At 36.1% G+C, this 21,294-nt stretch overlaps 1 protein-coding gene across 1 annotated transcript in view; it reads left to right on the top strand.

The window, feature by feature from the left end:
* Window positions 1–21,294, top strand: part of BTBD9 (BTB domain containing 9) — a 118,841-nt gene that overhangs the window by 86,097 nt on the left and 11,450 nt on the right. Inside the window, exon 10 of the mRNA XM_084284746.1 lies at window positions 6,022–6,129. Coding sequence (XP_084140872.1) covers window positions 6,022–6,129 — 108 coding nt within the window. The remainder of the gene's footprint in view (window positions 1–6,021; window positions 6,130–21,294) is intronic.

Here is a 21,294-nt window from a genome sequence, read left to right as displayed (position 1 = left end):
TTTATGGCTGTTGTCTTTATTTTTCCCTTTTGCACCTTGGTGAAGAGCCTGGCTCAGCCTTTTTGATAACATGCTCTCAGGTATTGAAAAGTGCTGCTAGGTACAAGCCAATTTCCTCAGCCTCTTTGCAGTTTGTGTGCTCCAACCTCCAGAGCATCTTGGTGGTCCTCTGTGGCACTTAGATTTATCAGTGTTGTACTGGGGTCCAAAACTGGATATAATATACCAGTTAGGACCTAATGAGTGCCAAGTAATAACGAGAATATAAGAATAAAAGGGAGAATAATCCCTTTCCCAGAATGGACTCTGGAGGAACTCTTGCAACAAGCCTCCAGGAGAAAGACAAACTGTTAACCTCTACACATTCAACTAAACAACCTAGCCAATTTTCACCCATTTTGTAGTCTACCCATTTAAACTGTAACATCCCAACTAGGATACGGGGATGCTATGGGAGACCATGTTGAAACCTTGTTATTACCAAATACTTTTTCAGATACTTTTGTATAAATTTGGAGCTCTTGGCTTCCACATCAAATTTTACTCAGAAATTCTGAAACAATGTTAATAATAGCCAGTGCTCAATAATAGATTCTACTAGAAAAGACCTGAAAATGATTTTAAAATAGTTCTAACTATATAAGGTCTTTAGTGAAAACATATGAAAATTTAGATAAAACATGAATTAAGAAGTTTATCGCTTCTACTTGCAAGAGCTTATAGGATACTTGGATCAGTCAGTAGACAGAGAAAATACATGTGCATTACTTCACTGGCTATTTTTCCACATTGTTGCATGTCTGAACAGAGGGAAAAAAAAAAAAACATAAAAACTTTTTCCTCTCTGAAAAAGTCCTTATCAATGACAGAAAAAATGTTATATTTAACCAGACACAGAAAGACAGCATTATAAACATGATGTAAGTGCCTTTTATTTAACTCTTAAATGGCTAATACCTTAATATTGAAAAGACTGTCATATCCCAGTAGCTCTAACTCTCTCTGCATTTATCTTGAATAGACAAATAGTGCTATTATCCTGCAATCTAATACTATTATACTGCAATCTTTGGCTGGTAACCTTATAGGTTTATTTTTTCTGTGAATTTCCAAAAAGAAAGAAAAGTCCTGAAAGAATGGGACTTGCTTTAGTAATACGTGACAGAGGGAGACAGAATTCTTCAGTACTGTAGTGATTTCCAAGCTGAAGTAAACACAAATATTTTGCATCTCTGTAAAAAGCAGACTAGCCGCTAATCCCTGTTTAATCTCTTTGAAGACTTCATTATTAACATGGATACGTTGGGCTCAACACTTGTGTTTTTCATATTCAGAATAATTCTTAAATTAACAAGTTATATCAGACAGCTTTAATGTGTTTTCTGTTTGCTTATGCCATCATCCTATACATCTCTTACACTTTCTAATTTTCCATACCACTTCTGCTTATGAAGTTTTTCATTCTTTTTATTTTCTATTCTTGCCTGAACTGAGAATGAAATCATGACTTAGAATAAAGCATCATATAAGATCATATAAGCATATAGGAAATATGCACGATTTTGACTCCTTTGCAGGATCCTGAAGAAAAAAGATTAACTTTCTGCAAGGTAATTACTGAACTATATGTAACTGCAGAAACTGAACAGGGATTATAGGCAACCAGAGGCAAAAATGCAATGAAAATTTTATAAAAATACTAATTCTATGGGATTTCTTTCTTTTTTCCCCATCTTTCAACAAATGTAGTTACCTCATGCTTTAATTTCCTACAGTTGTTTGGCTTTCTGTAACTTTCTATAAGCATGCATATAGTTTCTGAACATAGTATTACAAAATAGTTATACTGTATGTGTTACTGACCTTATAGGATTCAAGAACTAGGTATCATCCTGTAAGGTTCACAACTATTACTGTTTGGTATTCTGCTAACACCTTCAGTTTATATAGTTATACAGCAGTCTGAACTAAACAGTGACATTTTTTTTCAGAATTCTGACATAAAACGCAAGCAGAGACAGCAAGAATGTTTGTGGAAGTGCAGAACTATCAATCACAGGGAAACACATGGCATTTATGGAAATGCTGCTGAGAAAGTACTGCAGCCACTTTTGATGTAACTGACAATATAGTCAATTTCCCACACCTCTAACATGAAATTTTATTTCTATTTGAAAAGCTCTTATTTTTTAAAATGAGGTGTTTTCAGCATGTTATGTAAATAACAGTATTATGTTAAATGATTAACAGGCTTACACTTTAGATACCCAAAGAAATGGCATATCAGAAATATATTTAAATCTCATGATCTTGCAGGAGTGATCTGGATAAAGCTTATTCAGCTTTTCTTTCTCCATTTTGAGAGCTAGATTTACAAACAAGAGCTAATTTAGCTTTTTATTCTAATATCAAAGGTCTTAGGAATGTGGACAATTTTGTTTTAAACAGATGCATATCCAATGAGTATAGTTTTGACTTTTTCACTGAAATATTCTCTTTCCAGTAATTTAATACCCATCATAGCATGACAGTGTTTTTCTACAAAAGTTTAGCCTGGTAGTTTGCTTGGAATGTGTTTGAAAAATTATTGTACCTGGCACTGGCATAAAAAGTGGTCCTTATGCCCAGTGTGCACTGGTGAATATTCATGAAATCATCTGAAAGTTTTTTGCTACTTATCCAGAAAGGCATTTCATGCAGAATAAATTTGAAATAGGTTCTGTGGCAAGTCTCCTTCCGTTTTCTCTCTTATGAAAGATAATGAAATAAGGTATGAATTTTTCTGTCTTTCATGAATCCCAAAGCAAGAAAAATCTACTTTTAACGTTCATCCTAAATCGCTTTGGGAAAGATTCTTCTAACTTTAATTGACTCATTGTTTGTTTTGTAATAATCCCAAGCCATATGCTTTTTCAAGCTATTTAACTTGGGCTAGGTTGTTTTGGGAGAGAGCAATTAAATGTGTCCTTAAAAGGAATGCATATAATACATATGTCCTGTTAGCCTTTTGCTCTAAAGCCAAGCCAGTTGTGTTTTAATTACTGCATTGTTAATTGTAATTACAGTCACTAGTGTGCTTATGATATTCAAACTCTTGATCATAGCTTTGAAAACCTGGTTCAAAGAAACAGGACCGAGCCCCCATGATGAAAAGGATCCTATTAAAAACCACAATTAGCTACATTTTAACAACTTTTTTAAAAAGAAAACAAGTTTACATATGTTTTTGCTCTTCCCTCTTCTTATCATTTGGAAGGTTTAGTCTAAACATGAGTATTAAGTCAGGATCTATTGTTATTTTTATTTACCAAATCCAGGATTTTAATCCATAAACCTTTTTTTTTTTTTTTTTTTTTTTTTTTTTTAACCTAGAAATGTGTTTCATTCAGTCTCTTCAGTATTTGAACACCCTCAAGCTGTAGAAAAACAGAATGGGGAAGATCTCATGAAACAGAGGGGTTAGGTTTTTGTTGTTGCTTTTAAACCAAGTCTTATACGATGCTGTAGGCAACTACTTTTATTTTTTTTTTACTATGTCAGCTCTGAATTCTTAATTTGCAAATAGGCAGTATTCATATGTACTAAAAGGCTCTGTAAGTGTTTTATTTTAGCTTTCTAAAGCTTTTTTTGATAGCTTATTATTTTCCATAATATTAATGTGCTGGATTTAGTTGAGAGCATCTAGGGAGTTTATTTTAAATCTGCTTGACCTGTAGACCCAATTCCACTTCAAATGCTGGGATTCCAAACTGGGAAATAGAGCTAAACCAGATTGCTTTGAACAGAAGATAATAACAATTTTTTATTTTATTTTTTTTATTATTTTTTTTTTTAGGACAAAGATACAAACACATGTCCTTAATTAACTAATTCCAAAGACAGTCCAGCTTCTGCTTTGGACACCATTTCTCTATAAGAGAAAGGATTCTATGTTCAGCACATGGCGAGGTTGTTTTCCCCCTCTAGCAGTCTTGTTTTTCAATGTTAAAAGTGAGCAATATTGTTTGCAGTTACATTTCTCCCAGTAGAAGAAGCAGCTGAAAGCAAGGAAGATTTTCTCAACTAGAAGAAGGGAATTCGTAATATAAAACTTGAACACTCTTCTGTAAGATGATTAAATAGAGACAGCTTGAAGCTCTCTGCCTGGGAAAGACTGTAGTGTGGCACAATTTCCTTTTCTTTTCAAATGTCTCAGCTATTTGCATTATTGTATCCTTATCTATTGCACTTTGAAAAGTGTGGATCTGCAGTAGCTCTTCCTCACAGCTGAAGAACGAACTCGGATTAGGTGTATCACCCAGCTTTCACAGTTTTCTAGTTGTGTGTTGCTGTAATTACTATGATTCAGGTCATCCGTGCAGTTGTAGCTGTTTTGGATGGTTAGCTTCTCTTTTTTCATTGGACTACAAATTCACTGTAGACATGAAGTCCTGTTCATTGACTTCTGTAACAAACTGTTGGATTTTAGCAACCCTAGCAAGTGTTAGCTAGCTTTGAAGATGAGAACCTGAGGATCAAGAGGTGACAACTGATTGTCAGTTGTACAGTACATTGCAGTATTATGGTATTTATTTTCCATATGTGTATTGAGTAAGAGTTCAGAGAATATGAGTTTTAACAACATAATCAGCAAAATTTAATTTTCTGTAGCAGGCATAATGTGGATAGTTCACTTTAGAATACTGCAATCTGAAAAATTTGTTGAAGAGAAAACATTATTTTAGAAACTGATTTTGCCACCTAACTAAAATAGAAAATATTTTTGAAATTTTGTTTTTAATATCATGCTTGCCATTGAGTTTGTATGAAAACGGTAATTATTTGGTCTAAGTTGTACCCTGCTAACCAATGGAATGAAGCCAGCTAAGGGACTTACGTAAAATGTAGGCAAAAGTTCATATAATAATTAAAATGCGAATGTTTAAGTGCTTCTAAAGAAGAGATTGCAGCAGTGTCTGCCATTGTTTTGGCCAGTCAGTTGCCCCTTTAGGATGTGTAAATACCCTCTTGTCATTTGTGGATGTTTCATTTAGGGGAGGAAAAAAAATAAAATAAAGGTTTGGCATTTCAAACATCTGTTACAAGAGGGAGATAATCCCCATATAAAGGGAAGGAGTAGAAAAGATAAAACATTTGCCAGTTGTGTTTTTTGAGAATTATATACTCAGGTAAAATCACATCCCTGATGCTTTAGATCTTCTTCTCTGTGAGAGAAGGATGGAACTTGAAGACTGTTTGCTATACCATTTAGCACACTTCCTGAAGATAAAAGTATTTGTGAGGATGTGTATGGAATGAATCCTTGAGACCTCTATTTTTTTTCTTCTTTTGTTTGTACTTTTCCAATTTGGTAAAAAATTCAGTGCATTCTCCCTAATTCTCCCTAATATTATGATGAACCAGTGCTGAGAATTCCAATTCTCTTACTTGCCTTTTCCTTTTTAAAATTGCTGTTTTTATCAAAAACAAGAGAATACAGTTAAGAATACAGAATCACAGAATCACAGAATTTCTAGGTTGGAAGAGACCTCAAGATCATCGAGTCCAACCTCTTACCTAACACTAACAGTCCCCACTAAACCATATCCCTAAGCTCAACCATATCCCTAAGCTCAATACAGTACAATCTTTTCAGTCACTAAAATCTCTTTATCTTTCCCCTTTTAAATTGTCCTTTCAAAACATCTTTGATGCAGGTTTAAAGCAGGCAATGCTGTATGCCAAATAGACTGGCTCATTTATTGACTTTCAAATACATTAAAAGTAACGGGATGAATGTCATGAATAACGTCAGTAATGTGGTTATTGTAAGTCAGTTACTGGCCTTAGGATAATGAGAATAGAGATTCTCAAGTTTGAGATGACAGAAACAGTAAGGATCTTCCTGAGTGTTGGAGGCACCTTCCAGAATAAACAGGTAATTTTAGAAAGGATTTAAGAGGTGGAAATACAGGATTAGAAAACTTAAGCAACTTGGCTTTATGTTTATTTTACTTATCACTCAACCACTTCTTTACTTAGGTTGCTACTTTGGGACTGTGATGATCGGAGTTACAGCTACTATATTGAGGTCTCAACAAATCAGCAGCAATGGACTATGGTGGCTGATCGCACAAAAATTTCCTGCAAGTGAGTTTAACTTTTTTCCTCTTATTTGCACAAAGCTGGAACTTGAAAACTTTTTATTTTCCTTTTGTTTGGTATTTAAATAGATGACTTTTTGATTGTGAAAAGAATGATCATTGCATAACCTATAGATCACAAATTCCAGACTAGTATAAGTACAACTTCAGGAAGTTGTAGGTTCTCATCTGGCTAAATATTTAGGCTCTCAAACCAGGATCAAGTTGTGAAGAGCCAGATGAGTACTATGTTTTCCAGTTTCATTCATTCTCAGAAACAGCCCGGCTTCCATACATTTGGTTTTGTGAGCCCTGTGAGTTAAATCATGTTTGTCCAAAGTTCAATTTTATGGTTAAATCACCCCTTGTTGAGAAACGTGGTAGGGGAGAGAAGAGAGCTTGGTAAAGGATTTTATTCCACCCCTACCAAAACGCATAGAAGCTTGATACAGAGAGTTGAAAGGGATGGAGGAAGTGAGGGTTGGGACAAAACCATCACAGCTCACCCACTGAACTCAGTTACCTAGCCTGGCCTTCTCTCAGTGATGACCATGTGGTCAGTGCACGTAGGACACGTACTCTGCTTTTGAACACGCCCCTTCCATAGGGAGAGGAAAAAAAATGCTTCATAAAAAGAGAAAAGGGAAGAAAAAGTTTCCTTTTTATTTTATGCTTCACTCAGAAGAATTCAGGTATGAATACTCTCCACATATTTACTCTCTATCAGCTTTCCTGTAATTATTGAGTCTGCTGATAAAACCTGTTCTAATGTGGAAGAATAATTCAGTGTTGATAGCAAACTTAAACAATTTGATAGTTCTAATTCCAACTGGGACTGAAAAGATAGGCTGCAAATTTATACATGTTACATATACAGAAGCTAGGCATGCCCAGCAATCAGTGAATGTTGATAGGATATAATCTCCTGGCTGATCCCCAGGGAAGCTCAGACTGACAAAAATCTTATTTCTCTCCTTCTTTCTCCCCAGTCAGTTTTCGATAAGACATTCTTTCTTTTGTGGGACAAAACTGAAGTCATCAGCTGTGTAGTGACAGCTGCCACCCATCCTGTATTAGTGCCAAGTGGTTGAGTTATTCAGTCCTCTTCTAGCAACACTGCTGATGCACATTTCCTAAAGTTTTTGTTCTTTCTCTTAACGTATCCAATTCAAAGATGCATTTACAGTGCAGGCTAGACATGCGGGTGAAGGAGAACTTGACACATTCTTTCACTGTATGTAAAAGACAGGGTATTGATGAGCAGAAATCCTGGGTTCTGCCTTCAGTTCTGGAGAAAGTGTGAAGAATATGTAATCATTTTCAAAGATATCACCGTGCGATGGAAAAAAAATAAATCTTTTTTCTTTTTTTGTTTGTCCCAGCAGTGGGAGTAGAGAGTAAAAATGTTTTGCGCTTCATATTTGTACATTTTGATACTAATAGCCTAGACCAGCCAAAAGGAACATTTTGTTAAGTATGCACAGTGCAGCTGGAATTGCCAGTTGATTGCTCAGTTCAAGTATCTGTTCACAATGTTCAAACCAGGGGTTTTTGAAACCCTTAACCTTGGACAAATATAGGTGCATTCCTGAACTGCAGGTAGCTGTTGCCTCATGATACACACTTCAAGTTATTGACTCAAAACATAAGTGCTCTGGCAGTTCTCAAAGCAGTGGCTGCAGGAACTGTTTTCATGTGAATTAGAGAATTGTACTTTCCCTAATTTCTTGCTCTAACAGACATGCATCCAGCTTCCAAAATGACTGTCTTAAATTTAAAGTCTACTGATTTATAGTGTTGTAACACTGTCTCTACGTGTTCTCAACAAATAATGCCCTTGTCCTAAAACTTAAAATTACAAAAGCTCGGTGAACTCCAGAACAATTCAATTTAGCAAAGAGTAGAAAACTGTAAAGAAAAAGGATCAATTTGAAAAATCTTTCATGTATCTTTTTCATTTGAAAAATGTTTCCTTTTAAAACTTTTTATCCTCTGCAACTACATTTAAATACTATATAACCTGTAAATGCGATAAGTTAAAAGATTTGTGGAATGCACCCCAGCCCTATCCCGCAGTTTTCAAGTGATTTATTTGCATTTGAGAGCATTTTGTTATTAAATTTAAATCTTTTGCACTTTATGGTCAGCAAATCACATCTTTACAGCCACCTCACCAAAGAAAACTATTTAAATACATTAGATTTTCAAAAATGCTGAAGTGACTTCAGCTCAAAAATTACTTTGATTGTAATAGCAGATCGCTACATCTACATAGTACATGTATACGTACATAGATACACATACATAAAATGTTTATAAATTTATTCATTACATATTCATATACATAAAATAAAAAGCTTTATAAATAGTACTATAGACATGGCAAAGGCTACAAAAATTAGGACTTTTTTTGTAAAGAACAGAGGATCATAATTTCTTACAGTTAGAGATGGACCACTTCCATTTTATTGAAAAATGGTGTTACTATGACCAAAAAAAGCTAACATTTTATGGTGTTCAACAATGGTGGAGTGTAGAGTGGAAGAGACATCATCATTCAGTGACTCATGCACTGAATGAAGCCCCTCACTTTATACTTGTAGGGCAAGGTTTCAGTTTGGTGAAGGAGACATCTTAATAAAGAAGAGAAAATCGAACCACTTTCAATTTTTCAGTTTCTATACTTAAAAAATAATAATAATTGAAATATGTGGATTTATTTCTACAAGAAAAACAAACAAGTTATTTTAGCTTTACAGAGGAGACGAAGAGCTGGATTTTAACCAAGATTAACAGATGCTGCATTAAGGCAGAAATGGTGCAATTTGTCTGTTTTACCATTATAGGGTAATGGTTAAAATACTCCTGTTAGATGCAAGAGATTTATTTTCTCTAGTACTGAGATTTTAGTTTCTTACTTAAGCCACTTTATCTAATGTGTTCTAGATTGAGTTCTTATATGAAGTAGTTTGTGGACTTTTGTGCAGAGTACAGGCATCTCACCTCCCACAGGGCTTTTAACTTTTCATTTACAGTTAACAGTTCATTCTGTCTCTGTCCTTCCCCTTACCATGAATACATTGGTATATTATGCAAACATCTCAGTTCCAAAAGAGAGAAATTTGACTCAGAACGCCTTTTAGTCAAGCATTTCAAGCACTCCCCAAGGACAAGCAAGAATCAGTTTGTGCGCTGTGACTGACTCATCCTAGGGTTTAAGGAACCAGTTAAGGATTCTCACATTTAGCAACTTGCCATAACCACACTACAGCATAATAGGACAGAAGCAACTACACCCTTGTCTCTTCAGTCTTCATTATTTTTATGAATGCAACAGCCCTCTCTCTCTCCTTCGGAGTTTGCAACTATTTTTTGTCTCATCTGAATCCTGATTTTTTTAGTGAATGCTAGGCATCCTAGCACTCAAAAATATGAACTCTAATCACTTAGTTTTATGCATATCTTTGTTAAAAAAATAAATAAATGTAGGTATGTCCTTGGGATTATGATTGCCTGTTTGACTACAGGTACCTCTCAGAGCAACTGTCAACTGAGAATCTGTTATTTAATATTATTATATGTGTATTTGTGTGAGGCTGAAATACGAATTCTTTGAAAAAGTATACCCCAGATTATCTCTGTTTCTTTTTAAAAATTTTAGATATGTGGGTGAATTCTAGGTGGTTGATGACATCTTGAAATCCTGGGCTTACACTTCCTGGCGTTAGGTCTGTGGTAAATATCCTGCAGTAGACTCTAGAAAAGTAACTCACTTGTTTTTCTCTGCAGAGTATGCAGCAGTAGCAAATGAAAGTGGATGGAGTTAGAACTCAGGAGAATTTCACAGGGGCCTATATTCAAAGAGATAGAATACTTGCAATGAGAAAATTTACTTTGCTAGTTATATTCTCTATTCTCTTTTTCTGTCTTCAAAGACATGTGGGTAAGATCTGTTTGCTTTGCTCTTCACTGCCTGGCTTTCTGTCTGCATACTCTTTCAGTGGAGTTACAGTCCTTTGCTGAAGTCATTAGTGTGCTGCCTTGCAAAGTGATCTGTGAGGTCACCACATCATTTTGCTGCATCTCTGGCATGCGGGATAGAGTGACCCATAAAGGCAGCAAACACAAACCTCAACAGACATCTCTGATGATTTTTAAGTGGCAAACAAAACAATGAGAAAGAAAATAAAATCAAATTCTGCTTAAATAGCATATATTGATTTTGGCAGTCTACTGAAGTATGAAGTTTCCCTTTAAACTCTCAGTATGCTGCTTTGGGTTGTTCTAATGATATTTTCAATGTAGTATTTTGTGTAAATTAATAATTCAGTGCTCAAAGACAGAACCTGACAGACTACTCCTAACCTCCTCATCTCTCACAGCCTTTTAAAAAGGCTTATGACAAACTGGATGCCTGTTATCTTCACAGGGAAAGCTTCCTTACCTCCCCTAAGTGATAGCCAATTAATGCATACTGGTTGTTGTCTAATTGCCAATTTTAAAATGCCCTATGTAGGCATTTTTTTTCTTTTCCACAATAAACTGTTTTCCTCTACACAGTATGACAGTAATGAAAAACAGCCATGTTTTATTCTATTTTTTTAAGCATTTATGATAAGTTGGCTTGAGCACGTTAGTGTTGAATAATAGTCGTGCACTTGTTAAAAAAATTTGCTGACAAAAGGGATGAAAGTCAAATGAAAACCAAGATACCAAAGGCCAGTAGGAGTCAGACCTCAGAGTTAACGACTATTTTGATAAAATAAGTCCCATGAAGACAAATATGAAACAGGCTATCATGAAGGTTATCAACAGAGTATCATTTTTAAAGTTCTCTTGTATAGTTACTGTAAAATGGATGTAATCCATGATAGCAGATGTATAATGTGAAGTTTCCCTGTAGGAAAAAAAAAAGGAATTGAATACTCTGACAGAATTTGGGAGACAATAAATATTGTTTATTTATGAGCAGTTCTAGGGCAATTGGTATCAACTGTCTATATGGCTGTCTAGGGACAGATTCATCATTTTCCTGGTGAAGGGCATGGTTTCATTTTCAAAAGGTTTATAACACTTGTGGGGTTCTGCTGGACTTGTTTTAGGCCCTGTTCTCTTTAATATTTTCATAAATGACTTGGTTGGAGGACTTGGAGCTATACTAGGTTTGTGGATGACACTAAATTGGGAGAGGCTGTTGACTCCCTTGAGACTACCCAGGAGGCCTTGCAGAGAGATATTGACAAATTAAAGGGCTGGGCAATCACCAATTGCATGAAGTATAACAAGAGCAAGTGCCTGATTCTGCACCAGAGACCCTGGATAAATATAAATGGGAGATAAGAGGCTGGAGAACAGCCTCGTGGAAAGGGATGTGGAGGCTTTAGTAGACAGCAAGCTGAGTATGAATCAGCAGCATGTCCTGGAAGCCAACAGGGCCAATCATGTCCTGGGGTACATTGAGCAGAGCATTGCCAGCTGATCAAGGGAAGTAGTTGTCCTGCTCTACGGTGGTGCAGGCTCACTGTGTGCAGTTTGGGGCACCACAATCTAAGAATGGCATAAAACCATTAGAGAACATCCAAAGGAGGGCTACAAGGATGAGGGGTCTGGAGGGGAAGATGTTAAGGAGAGTCTGAGGTCCCTTGGTTTGTTCAGCTCCGAGCAGCGCAGGCTGAGGGGAGGCCTCATGGCAGCCTGCAGCTCCCTCACGAGGGGAGCGGAGGGGCAGGCGCTGAGCTCTGCTCTCTGGGGACAGCAACAGGACCCGAGGGAATGGCATGGAGCTGGGACAGGGGAGGGTCAGGCTGAGGGTTAGGGAAAAGTTCTGCACCCAGGGGGTGGTCAGACACTGGGACAAGCTCCCCAGGGCAGTGGTCATGGCAACAAGACTGCAGGAGTTCAAGAAGCACTTGGACAGTGCTCTCAGATAACATGCTCAGAATTTTTGGGTGGTCCTGAGTGGAGCCAGGAGTTGGACTTGATGATCCTTGTGGATCCCTTCCAACTCAAGATATTCTGTGATTCTATATTGCATTATATCAACTTGTTTTTCTGCTGGACTCATGTTAATTATGCAAAGTATACTGCTGTTATGATAGACGTTTAATAACTTCCAAACTTAATTTCTTATTTCCATTGCTTATTATCTTATTATCTTATTATGTAATAGGTATTTCAATTCCTAAATTCCGAGCTCAGTTTCCTCTCATTTTTTTTTTATAGTTTGCCTGGATGTAATTAGAAGTTTCTTGTGAAAAGTCCTTTGGGATGTGGATGCAAGTTTCATTAACAAAATTTATTTTTCTTTAACTGGTCCTGTTAATTTTTCAAGAATAATTTTCAGCCTTGAGGTTTATTGCTCTTGTTCAGTGTTTCAAATTTTCATTCTATGATGTCCTGTGTGCTTTTTGAGTTTTCGGACCCTGCTTATTTCCTTTGATATCAAGTTGCAGGTAAAGAACACTCTAGAGAGATCCAAGGCTAAAAACAGCTATTGCATTTAACTGCTCTAAACAGCTTTTTTAATGCACAACAAGTGTTTTTCATTTTGTTTGAGGAATTAAAGGTAGAAAATAGTTCCAGTTTGCAAAATATTAGTGACAAACTCTTTTTTTTTTCCCCCTGCGTATACATATGTGAAATCATAGTAAACTCTATCATAGTATGGATATTTCTTTTGATTTAGAGTTATGTACTCATACATGTAGCTCCTCATACTTTACCACAAACATAGAAGTTTTTCATCTTGTCCCCCTCTGTGATCTCATCTGCAGTTCACTCATACCCACTTTCCTCCATTGCTTTCTCCTTAACCACTTTCATCCGACCATCTTCTCTTATAATAAAATATCTTAAACATTTCTTAACTGTTTTGCCTTTCCAACTGTCCATATGCTCACATTGTTTCTTCTGTGGCTTCCCATTTGTCTCGCATGTATTTATTATCCTGCCATACCAAGAAAGAGAAAATAAAATTTTTGTCTAATTTTTGTCTAGTCCTTAGTTCTGTTTCATGCCTGAGCTCCCAAGTGGCAGAGTGGAACAGGATAAAAAGAGTTGTTCTTGTACCTGTTATCTCAAGCAGTGTATTTAAAGCACAGCTCATCCTATTGTACGCGGAGTTAATTTCACAGCAGAAATGTTCTTGTACCTCATGTCAAACAGAGTGTATTTTGACCACAGTTCATTCTATTTTACATGAAGTTTAATTTCACAGCAACTCTGTGAAATCTGAATGTCTTCTCTAAGTCCAGGTCTTGGTGCAGCCACATTCATACAATACAAAGATGAAATATAGTTAAGCAAGATGTCTGGGAAATTGCTACATTGTTAAGCTCAATTTCAATTCTCACTTCAGAAAAATAAACTGAGGTTTCTCATTAATCTGTTCATTATGTTGCTAGTAATGCCTACTGAAGCAAGTCAGACAGATATAAAGGGTCATTTTGTGTAATTATTGAGCTTAAAAGCCCTGAACGATTGAGGCACTGAAGTACGTATTTTACCTTGTGTTTATATGCTCGCATTTTGAAAGATTCTCATAAAGCAAAAGAAGAAAGAAGCTGCAGCTTCACATACCTGCCTTATTAAGCACAAAGATTTCACAGGCACAAACTGGAGTTGTATACTATTTCAGAACATTAGGAGGCTCTTGGAAGCGTGAAAATTCTGCATCTAGTATTTAATTTGCTGCCTTTTATTTTAGCTGAGTCTAGTTTGATTAAGAAAGGCCTGGTTTCTTTTAAGTTGTTTCTTAACAGTGATTCGGGACCACAAGGTTTTCAAATTGCTAATGTCTTATGCTTTTTTTCCACTGTTATTTTCTGTTCCTTGTTGCTTTTCAGCCACAAATATGCTTGGATTTTTAGAACAAGCCTTGAAAAGAGCAATAAGGAGTTGCAGACTGCAGTGCATGTCATTGAATGCTTTACCATGCTGCAGCTCTGCATGCACCATAGGCATTGAAGCTTGTGTAGCTCTTTTTTGCTTTGCTCTGCTTTGCCATGTGACTGCCATGTTCTCAGGATGTTAATGTGAGGATGGAGCAGAAAACATCACGGTAACACTGACATGAATTTGGATGTCAGCTCAGTTCCGCCTCAGAGAAAACAAGCAATAACCAATAATACTGATAGTTCTATTAGGTGTTTTTCTCCCATGCAATCAAAGCCTTGAGTGTGTCTTTGGAGACCTCTGAAAATTGTCAAGCTACTGATATAAATAATTGTATGTTTTAATATTTCATAATATATCATCTAGGAAAAATACATTTTGATGAGGGGAGAAGAAGGAAACTTTAAATAATTATTATCCCAAAGTGTGTCACTGATGTACACAAAAAGCTTTATAAAAGGAAACTCTATGGAGAGCCGAGCTGTGCTGACCGATCTAAATTACTCTTGTTCTTTTCTGGGTTAGAGGGACTAAGCACAGAGAAGACTTTAAACCCTTAGCCTACAACAGTGAAATCTCATGGAGTTTTCCAAACCCCTAGTGTTCACTAGAAATGGGCAACCTGATTCCTATGTTGCTGAATTACTTTTCACTTTAACTGTTTTTTCTTTGTTTGTTTGTTTTTTTTAATATTTCAAACAGTCTGATACATCCTGAAGAAAGGAATAGGCCTCACTCCTCCATGAGTGCTTAATCTACTTATGAGTATGATATTCTGTTGATCATGCTTTGCAGTAAGCACTAGTTTTCTACTTCTCTTTGATAAATAAAAGGAAGTTCAATTTTTATAGTAAGAAATTGGGTTTAAAATGAATGTGTGAGCACTTTTTTATTGAATGTTTTTTCAAATAAAATGTTTAAGTTTATGTAAAATATCTATTGTATAATCTCCCAGATAGTCTCACATTTAAAATAGAAATCAAATTATTTTTATTCATTTGTATCAAATAGCAATAATTATTATTTACTACACTGACATTTCAGTAGAAGTTAAACTTCCTAATGTCTTTTCCTTTTTGATTCTTGCCAGATAGCTTTCTAATGGTTTTGTGATAGAACATTAAACTTTTAAGTTATTCTTACTGTAAGAGATTACATTTTAATATAAGCTAGTTCTCACTCTTTACAGTTAACCACTGCTTTACTGCAAGGGCTGGATATAGCAGGGTTTTTCAGTAAGTGTATTTTCATTCTGCTTTGAAGGGTGAAAGCACTTAAAAAAGCAAGTGCTTCCCTAAGAGAAGGGAGAGGGAGACTGTCTTAATTGTTTTACGAACCCCATTTTTTTTTTCCTCATAATCAGATATGCTCTTTCTCTCCTTTTCTTTCCTTTTCCTGATTCTCAAATTTTTGGGCTCCTGTTTATAAGGCATAGTGTGTTTGGTTTAGCCACTTAGGGATTTGTTTGCTGTGTTATGAATGTGGATGAGATTAGATCTGTCTGGTTTCTGGCTGCTGTTATTCTTGCATATTCTGCACTAGCCATCCTTTCATTTATATGTTCATCTTTGCGACTACTCATCCCTATTGAATTTGAGCAAGGCCAGCTGGTGGCAGAGTTGCTGATTTTTGTGCTGCCATCTAAATGGTCACGATGCTTTCATGCCATGGTGCTTTCATCACAAGCTGTTGTGCTGTCATTTATCTGAAGCATGGCCTTCTTGTACATTCCTTGCCTCCTGTTTTTGATGCCTGTGAGTTTTAATCCAACATACAGTTCCAGATGATTTCTCAAATGTGCAGAAATTGATGACGTTTAAATTAGAATTTACCAATGCAAAGTCATGGGTTGGGTAATGCAATTTCACCTTCTATTCTGACACAGCAGTTTTTCAAACTCACTACTGAGCAATAGTTGAAAGACTGTTGCACACCAGTTTGAGTTTTTGTTTGAACAAGCAGTTTCTAGGGCTTTTCAGTAGGACTTTTGATTGTAGTTCTACCTCTTTCTTTAAAGATTATATTAATTTACTTTACACTTTCACCTTTTCATTACTGTACACTTTTCATTACATGCACTTTGGCATTTTATGGTAAATCTGTCATTCTGAGACATCAACCACCTCACAGGCTTTTTGTTTAATTTTTCACGTGCACTGGGTAAATTCAAATATGCTTCAATGTCAATGTCTTTCTCAGTCCATTTTATTTTTCCTTTAATGCCAGAGATACAGCATTCCTTCATAGGCTGAATATTTGTTGGGGGGGGGGGGGGGCTGTTTCTGTATATTTATCATATTTGGTGAATAGATGTTGCAGAGCTAGTACTTAGATTTTAATAGTGTGAATATTGTCACCTTCAGAAAATTAACTTCTCTATGCAGAGAAGTGCTAGATTAAACCAGTATGAGCAAGGGAAAGCTTTTTTTCAGAGGAAGTGAAGGTTCTTACCACTATTGACATCACTTTCCCCGTGCCTTTAAAAATATATATTTTTTCCCTTAAAGTACTGATTTAATTTCCTCCTTCCAACCTGCCTAACCCACTAGAAAAGGAAGACGATGTTTTTCTTCATATTTCCTTTTAGCTCAGTGAATAGTTCAGTGAATGTTCAGCTATTTGGCATGCATATTCTGGAGCACACTCCGTGTAGTGGGTGCGTTGTTGTCCTGGGCAATTGGAGAGTTGGCTTCAAGTTCCTGCTTGGAAGCAGAGGGAGTTTGACCTCCCCTCTTCTTGTGCTCCAAGTTAAGAGCCCTTATCCCACTCTACAGCAGGAGGGAAAGGGCTCCTCCCCTTCCATTTTGGAACATCTTTACTCTCAACTTTCCTTCTATTCTGCATTTACTTGAATGTGGTACCATGCCTGTTTTCAGTATCTGCCACCAAAACAGCTAATTACCAGTGTTAATGAATCAGGATTGGCAGAACCAATACTAAGTTCGCAAGGATGATTTGTGTTTTATAGGTAGGGAACACTCCTGGATACTGAAGCTCTGAGACCTGGTCTATGTATTCATACTCCTGAGATGTAATCACAAAACTTTGTCCTCTCCCCTTTGTGCCTTTTCTTCTTGACTTAATCTGTCATTTCTGCCAGGCTGAAAAAGTAAATCAAATGATACAAGCACTGTTTTTAATAGTGAAATATGAAACCTCTATGCTTTTGGAAAGCCTAAGGGCACAGAAAAAAAAAATCTGAAATGCAGAGAATTAAATTGAAAGAAATATTTGCTTATGTTGATGAATGCAAGATTTTGAGACACTAAGATGGAGATCCGAGCAGCCCTTTTCTGAAGCAATGTATCTGGTCTGCAAACATTCTGTATAGCGTAGAAGTACAAGAAATGAATGTATCCTTGAGAGTTACAGCATGAATACGTGGATATATTTTGCCTGATTGCACTGTGGTCACTTTTTAATATTAAAGAATATCAGTAAGATGGGGAGTTACACATTGCATATTTTTTCACTGTATAACACTATTTAGTAGGTGCAGACTAAATGTGAAGATAATAGGAAATGATCACTGTGTCATTTACCAGGATGAAATTATAAGTAAACATTAATTTTGTCTTCTAAAATGAAATTAAAAACTGTAGTCAGAATCTAGGCTGTTAGTCTGTATTGAAACAAGCACTACAGTTTTTTGATGGTCAGTCTCGCCTATTTGACACTCTGCTGTTTGCCATGGAAAAGCTATTTTATAGGGTAAGAAAACTTGATCTTAGTAGGTTTATTCCTCTTTTTGCTTTTACACTGTGGTTGAGCTTTACCTCAGCGTGTTGTGCCCCTCTCAGATATTTTAAATTCCTGCTCTCCTGTTTCTGTGGTTGCTTGCTCGCATGGGCTCTGAAAATTGACTTAAATATTTCCCCTCAATAAAGCACCTGGGCCCCACTTTAACCTATGACATAAAGCCTCTTGACCTATGACAATTCAGGAAAAGCCTGTTGTCTTAACAGCTCTTCTCCAGCTATTGCCAACTCTGCTCAACGTAACAAAAATCCAATTTTTCTTAATAGGAGAAGAATACTACTCCTCTCTTGCATTCTGTTAAGCAAAGTTTTGTTTGTTTGTTTGTTTTTTCCGCCAATCAGCACAAATTCACAGCTTTTGTGTCAGAACTCAAGGATGCTGATTACCACTTCTATTTTACAGAAGGATCCTGTGGCAGTACATCAGATTGCACTCAGTGAGTCAGAGCACACACATACCTGCAGGCATGCGCGTGCCCACACACACATACACTCTCAGTACCTTTATAAATAAATAACACTACAAAAGTAATCCAGATAATAGATCTCCTATGAAACTGGCTCATTTATCTGCTTGAGATTGAAAAGGGATGCCTAATACTTCCACTGTTGTTTTGCATTTCTGTTTGTTTACTTTGAAGTTGATTGTTGCATCTGACAACCCAATGAATAGGAGATGCCCAAATGTTCATGAACTAGATGCTAAGTTACTATTCTGTCTTCAGTTTCCCTTTCTTGCAGGCACAATCATTAAATATAGCAACTGCTGACGTCTTGTATAGTCAGGTCAGTCAGATGTTAATGCATCATATGCTAAATGTGGCATTCTGCTTTCTTTCTAAAGATTTGCACTAATTAGATTGTTGGTATTCAGGATCTAATGTCATTAAAACTTTGAAAAGTACATGTCTTCTTCTGCTGGCCAAAACAAGTATAGTTGTTAGCATTACAAATATTTTGTGTAAAGATATATACAGAATTAATCCATTGATTTATTCACAGTAGTATTTGTACCTGGGCAGATTATATCCATGAATCACAAAAAGGAAGAATTATAATGTCTTTAGGCCCATCCTTTGGGGATTTCTGTACTATATGGCATGCGGTGTGTTTTTTACAGCAATACTTCATCAGTTTGTTTCCTGTACTTTAAGAGACAGTGCTTCCATTCTGCTCTTTGCTTTTCCTACTGATTTCCCACAGTAATTTTTTTTTCTTGATGCTAGTACTGAACATCGTGTTACCTAATTTCATCCCATTATTTTGTTTCTATCTCCATAAAGCAATTTTTCTTGCTTAATGGATTTTAATACACTTCAACCATATATTTATAAAGTCATTCTGCCTTTTTTCTGTCACCTTGTTTGCTCCTTAAACAATTTTTGCCTGACTTTATTTCATGCTCATTTGTCATAAGTCTGTTTCCTCAGTTTTTAAAATGATGCTTATTAATCTTACCCAACTTCTTCTACTTTGTCTCTGTATATTTAGTGTTAAGGTACAGAGTTTGGAATGAAATACTAAGTGTAGTTTTATCAGAATCACAAGGGAGGGCAGCTGCATTGTTTCCGTTCTATAACATGATAACAGAAGCAGAAGTTGTGCTTGCTATTTTGTCTTAATTCACTTTAGTCTCATGTCTAAAATGACTGCAGTCCTGGATGCAGGTTACAGTTTTTTCTAGGCAACCCACGCAAGTTTGAGCCTGAAGTCAGCAGGCTTTGTTTTCTGACCTTGAGGTTAATAGATAATTCAGTGTGGTAGGATAAAGAGCTACAGTTTTCCTCCCTTCCATTAGCAAACCTCGGTCCGTTTGTATTGCTGTTATGAGGAGGCACATGCTGATTTACTTTTTCCACTGTTTCATTCTTCTTAGAGGCTGCAGCTCAATTTACTGCATTCCTTGGATGTTTGACATGTCAATTAGATGTTATCGACAGTAATAGAAGGGTGGTTGCTGTAAATGTGAAGTTTTTACGAGTGGTCCATGAAATCATGCCCAAGGGAATGTAAGAGAGAAGAGCGATAAATAGCGTTACACCACTTGCTACAAAGGAACTGATTAATAGGGAGCATGATTCTGCCTCATATCTCTCAAAATATTTTTATGTATTTGCTGTTAATCAACTATTCCATTTGTACAAGAAGTTATATAATAAAAATAGCTTACAGACTGTCATAGGATTACAGGGGCAAGAAGCCCTCAAAGTTACAAACAGCCACCTCGTTGTATTACTGGATATGTTAATGTGTTGGATGGTGCTTCATCTTTGCTATCTAAATGGACATCAAGAGCAATAAATATCGGTAATGAGGAAACACAACAAAACCAATTCAACTTCTAGGATTGTGCATGTGTGTCTTCTGCTTGCATGCTCTATAGTGTACAGAAAAGTATGCAAATAAGAAGAATTCCTAGGTCAAGATACTCAAGTCTACAACCTCTGTATGGAACCACTGCCATCCACCAAGGGTGGAGGTGTAGATACCACACACACAGTTCCTGACACCGCATAAAAATTTAGCTCATCGTGTTTTGCCAGAAGGTTAGCAGCAAATTGCTAATCAATTTTTTTTTTGTAGGATTTTGAAATATAAAGTGTATTTCTTGAAGTACAGAAAAACAACCCATTAAAATTTGTAGAATATCTGAGCAACCTATATTATATGAATACACAACTTATGCAATATAAAAATGCTACTTGATGCCTATATTGGCATGTGGATATATTTGACAAAAGTTGCTACATTTAGCTTTGCTGTTGCTTAATTTGACTATATTTTAGTGGGTTTTAATGTAATATTGTTTCTAAAACAGCAAAAATGTAAGCCCTGAAGCTGTGAAAGCAGAAATTCTGTAAGGAGTCTTTTATATTAGAAGGCTCTTAAAGAAGTCAGAAATTAAGTATAGACTTCAGTAAATCTAATTTATGTCAGAATTTTTAATAAGTCTGCTTTATCAAGCCCACATTTGTTTTCAACAGTAAATCTCCACATTTAGTTTCTAGAATAAATCATGTACAATAACAGGTTTATCGCAGTTTAGTGAAGTGTTCTTACAGCTGTGAGGTATACAGCTATATATAGATATTTTGTTTGGATTTGCCATAGCAGTGGAGGGACCAATCATAACTACAAAAGTAACCTCAAGTTTTGTTCAGATTGTTTCTAAATTGTGTCTATTCAATATGGGAAACATTTAGAATAAAACTTTGGGGAGTTTTCCCAAAGGGGGTGGGTGGCATTACATACTTTCTTGTCAGTATATAGCACAGTTATGTAACAAACACTGCAACAGAAATTTTTTTATTTTTATTTTATTATCTCTTCTGTTAGTATTGCAAGTCCTTTGTGTTTTTTCCCCTTAGTAGACACTGGATAAAGTATGTTATAGTTCATGGAAGAGATACCAAATATAATCAAGATGCATTATTAGGTGAGTTTGTTTCTAAGAGAGCTGCAGAAAGCAAGCTGTTACTTCAAGCTTCCACCTTCCTTGCATCCTTAGAAATATCAGGTAT

The sequence above is a fragment of the Netta rufina genome (genome assembly GCF_964035555.1).
Source record: "Netta rufina genome assembly, chromosome: 3".
In the NCBI taxonomy this organism is placed as follows: domain Eukaryota; kingdom Metazoa; phylum Chordata; class Aves; order Anseriformes; family Anatidae; genus Netta; species Netta rufina.
Note: the sequence above shows the minus strand (reverse complement) of the source record. Positions and strands in the feature narration are given on the sequence as shown.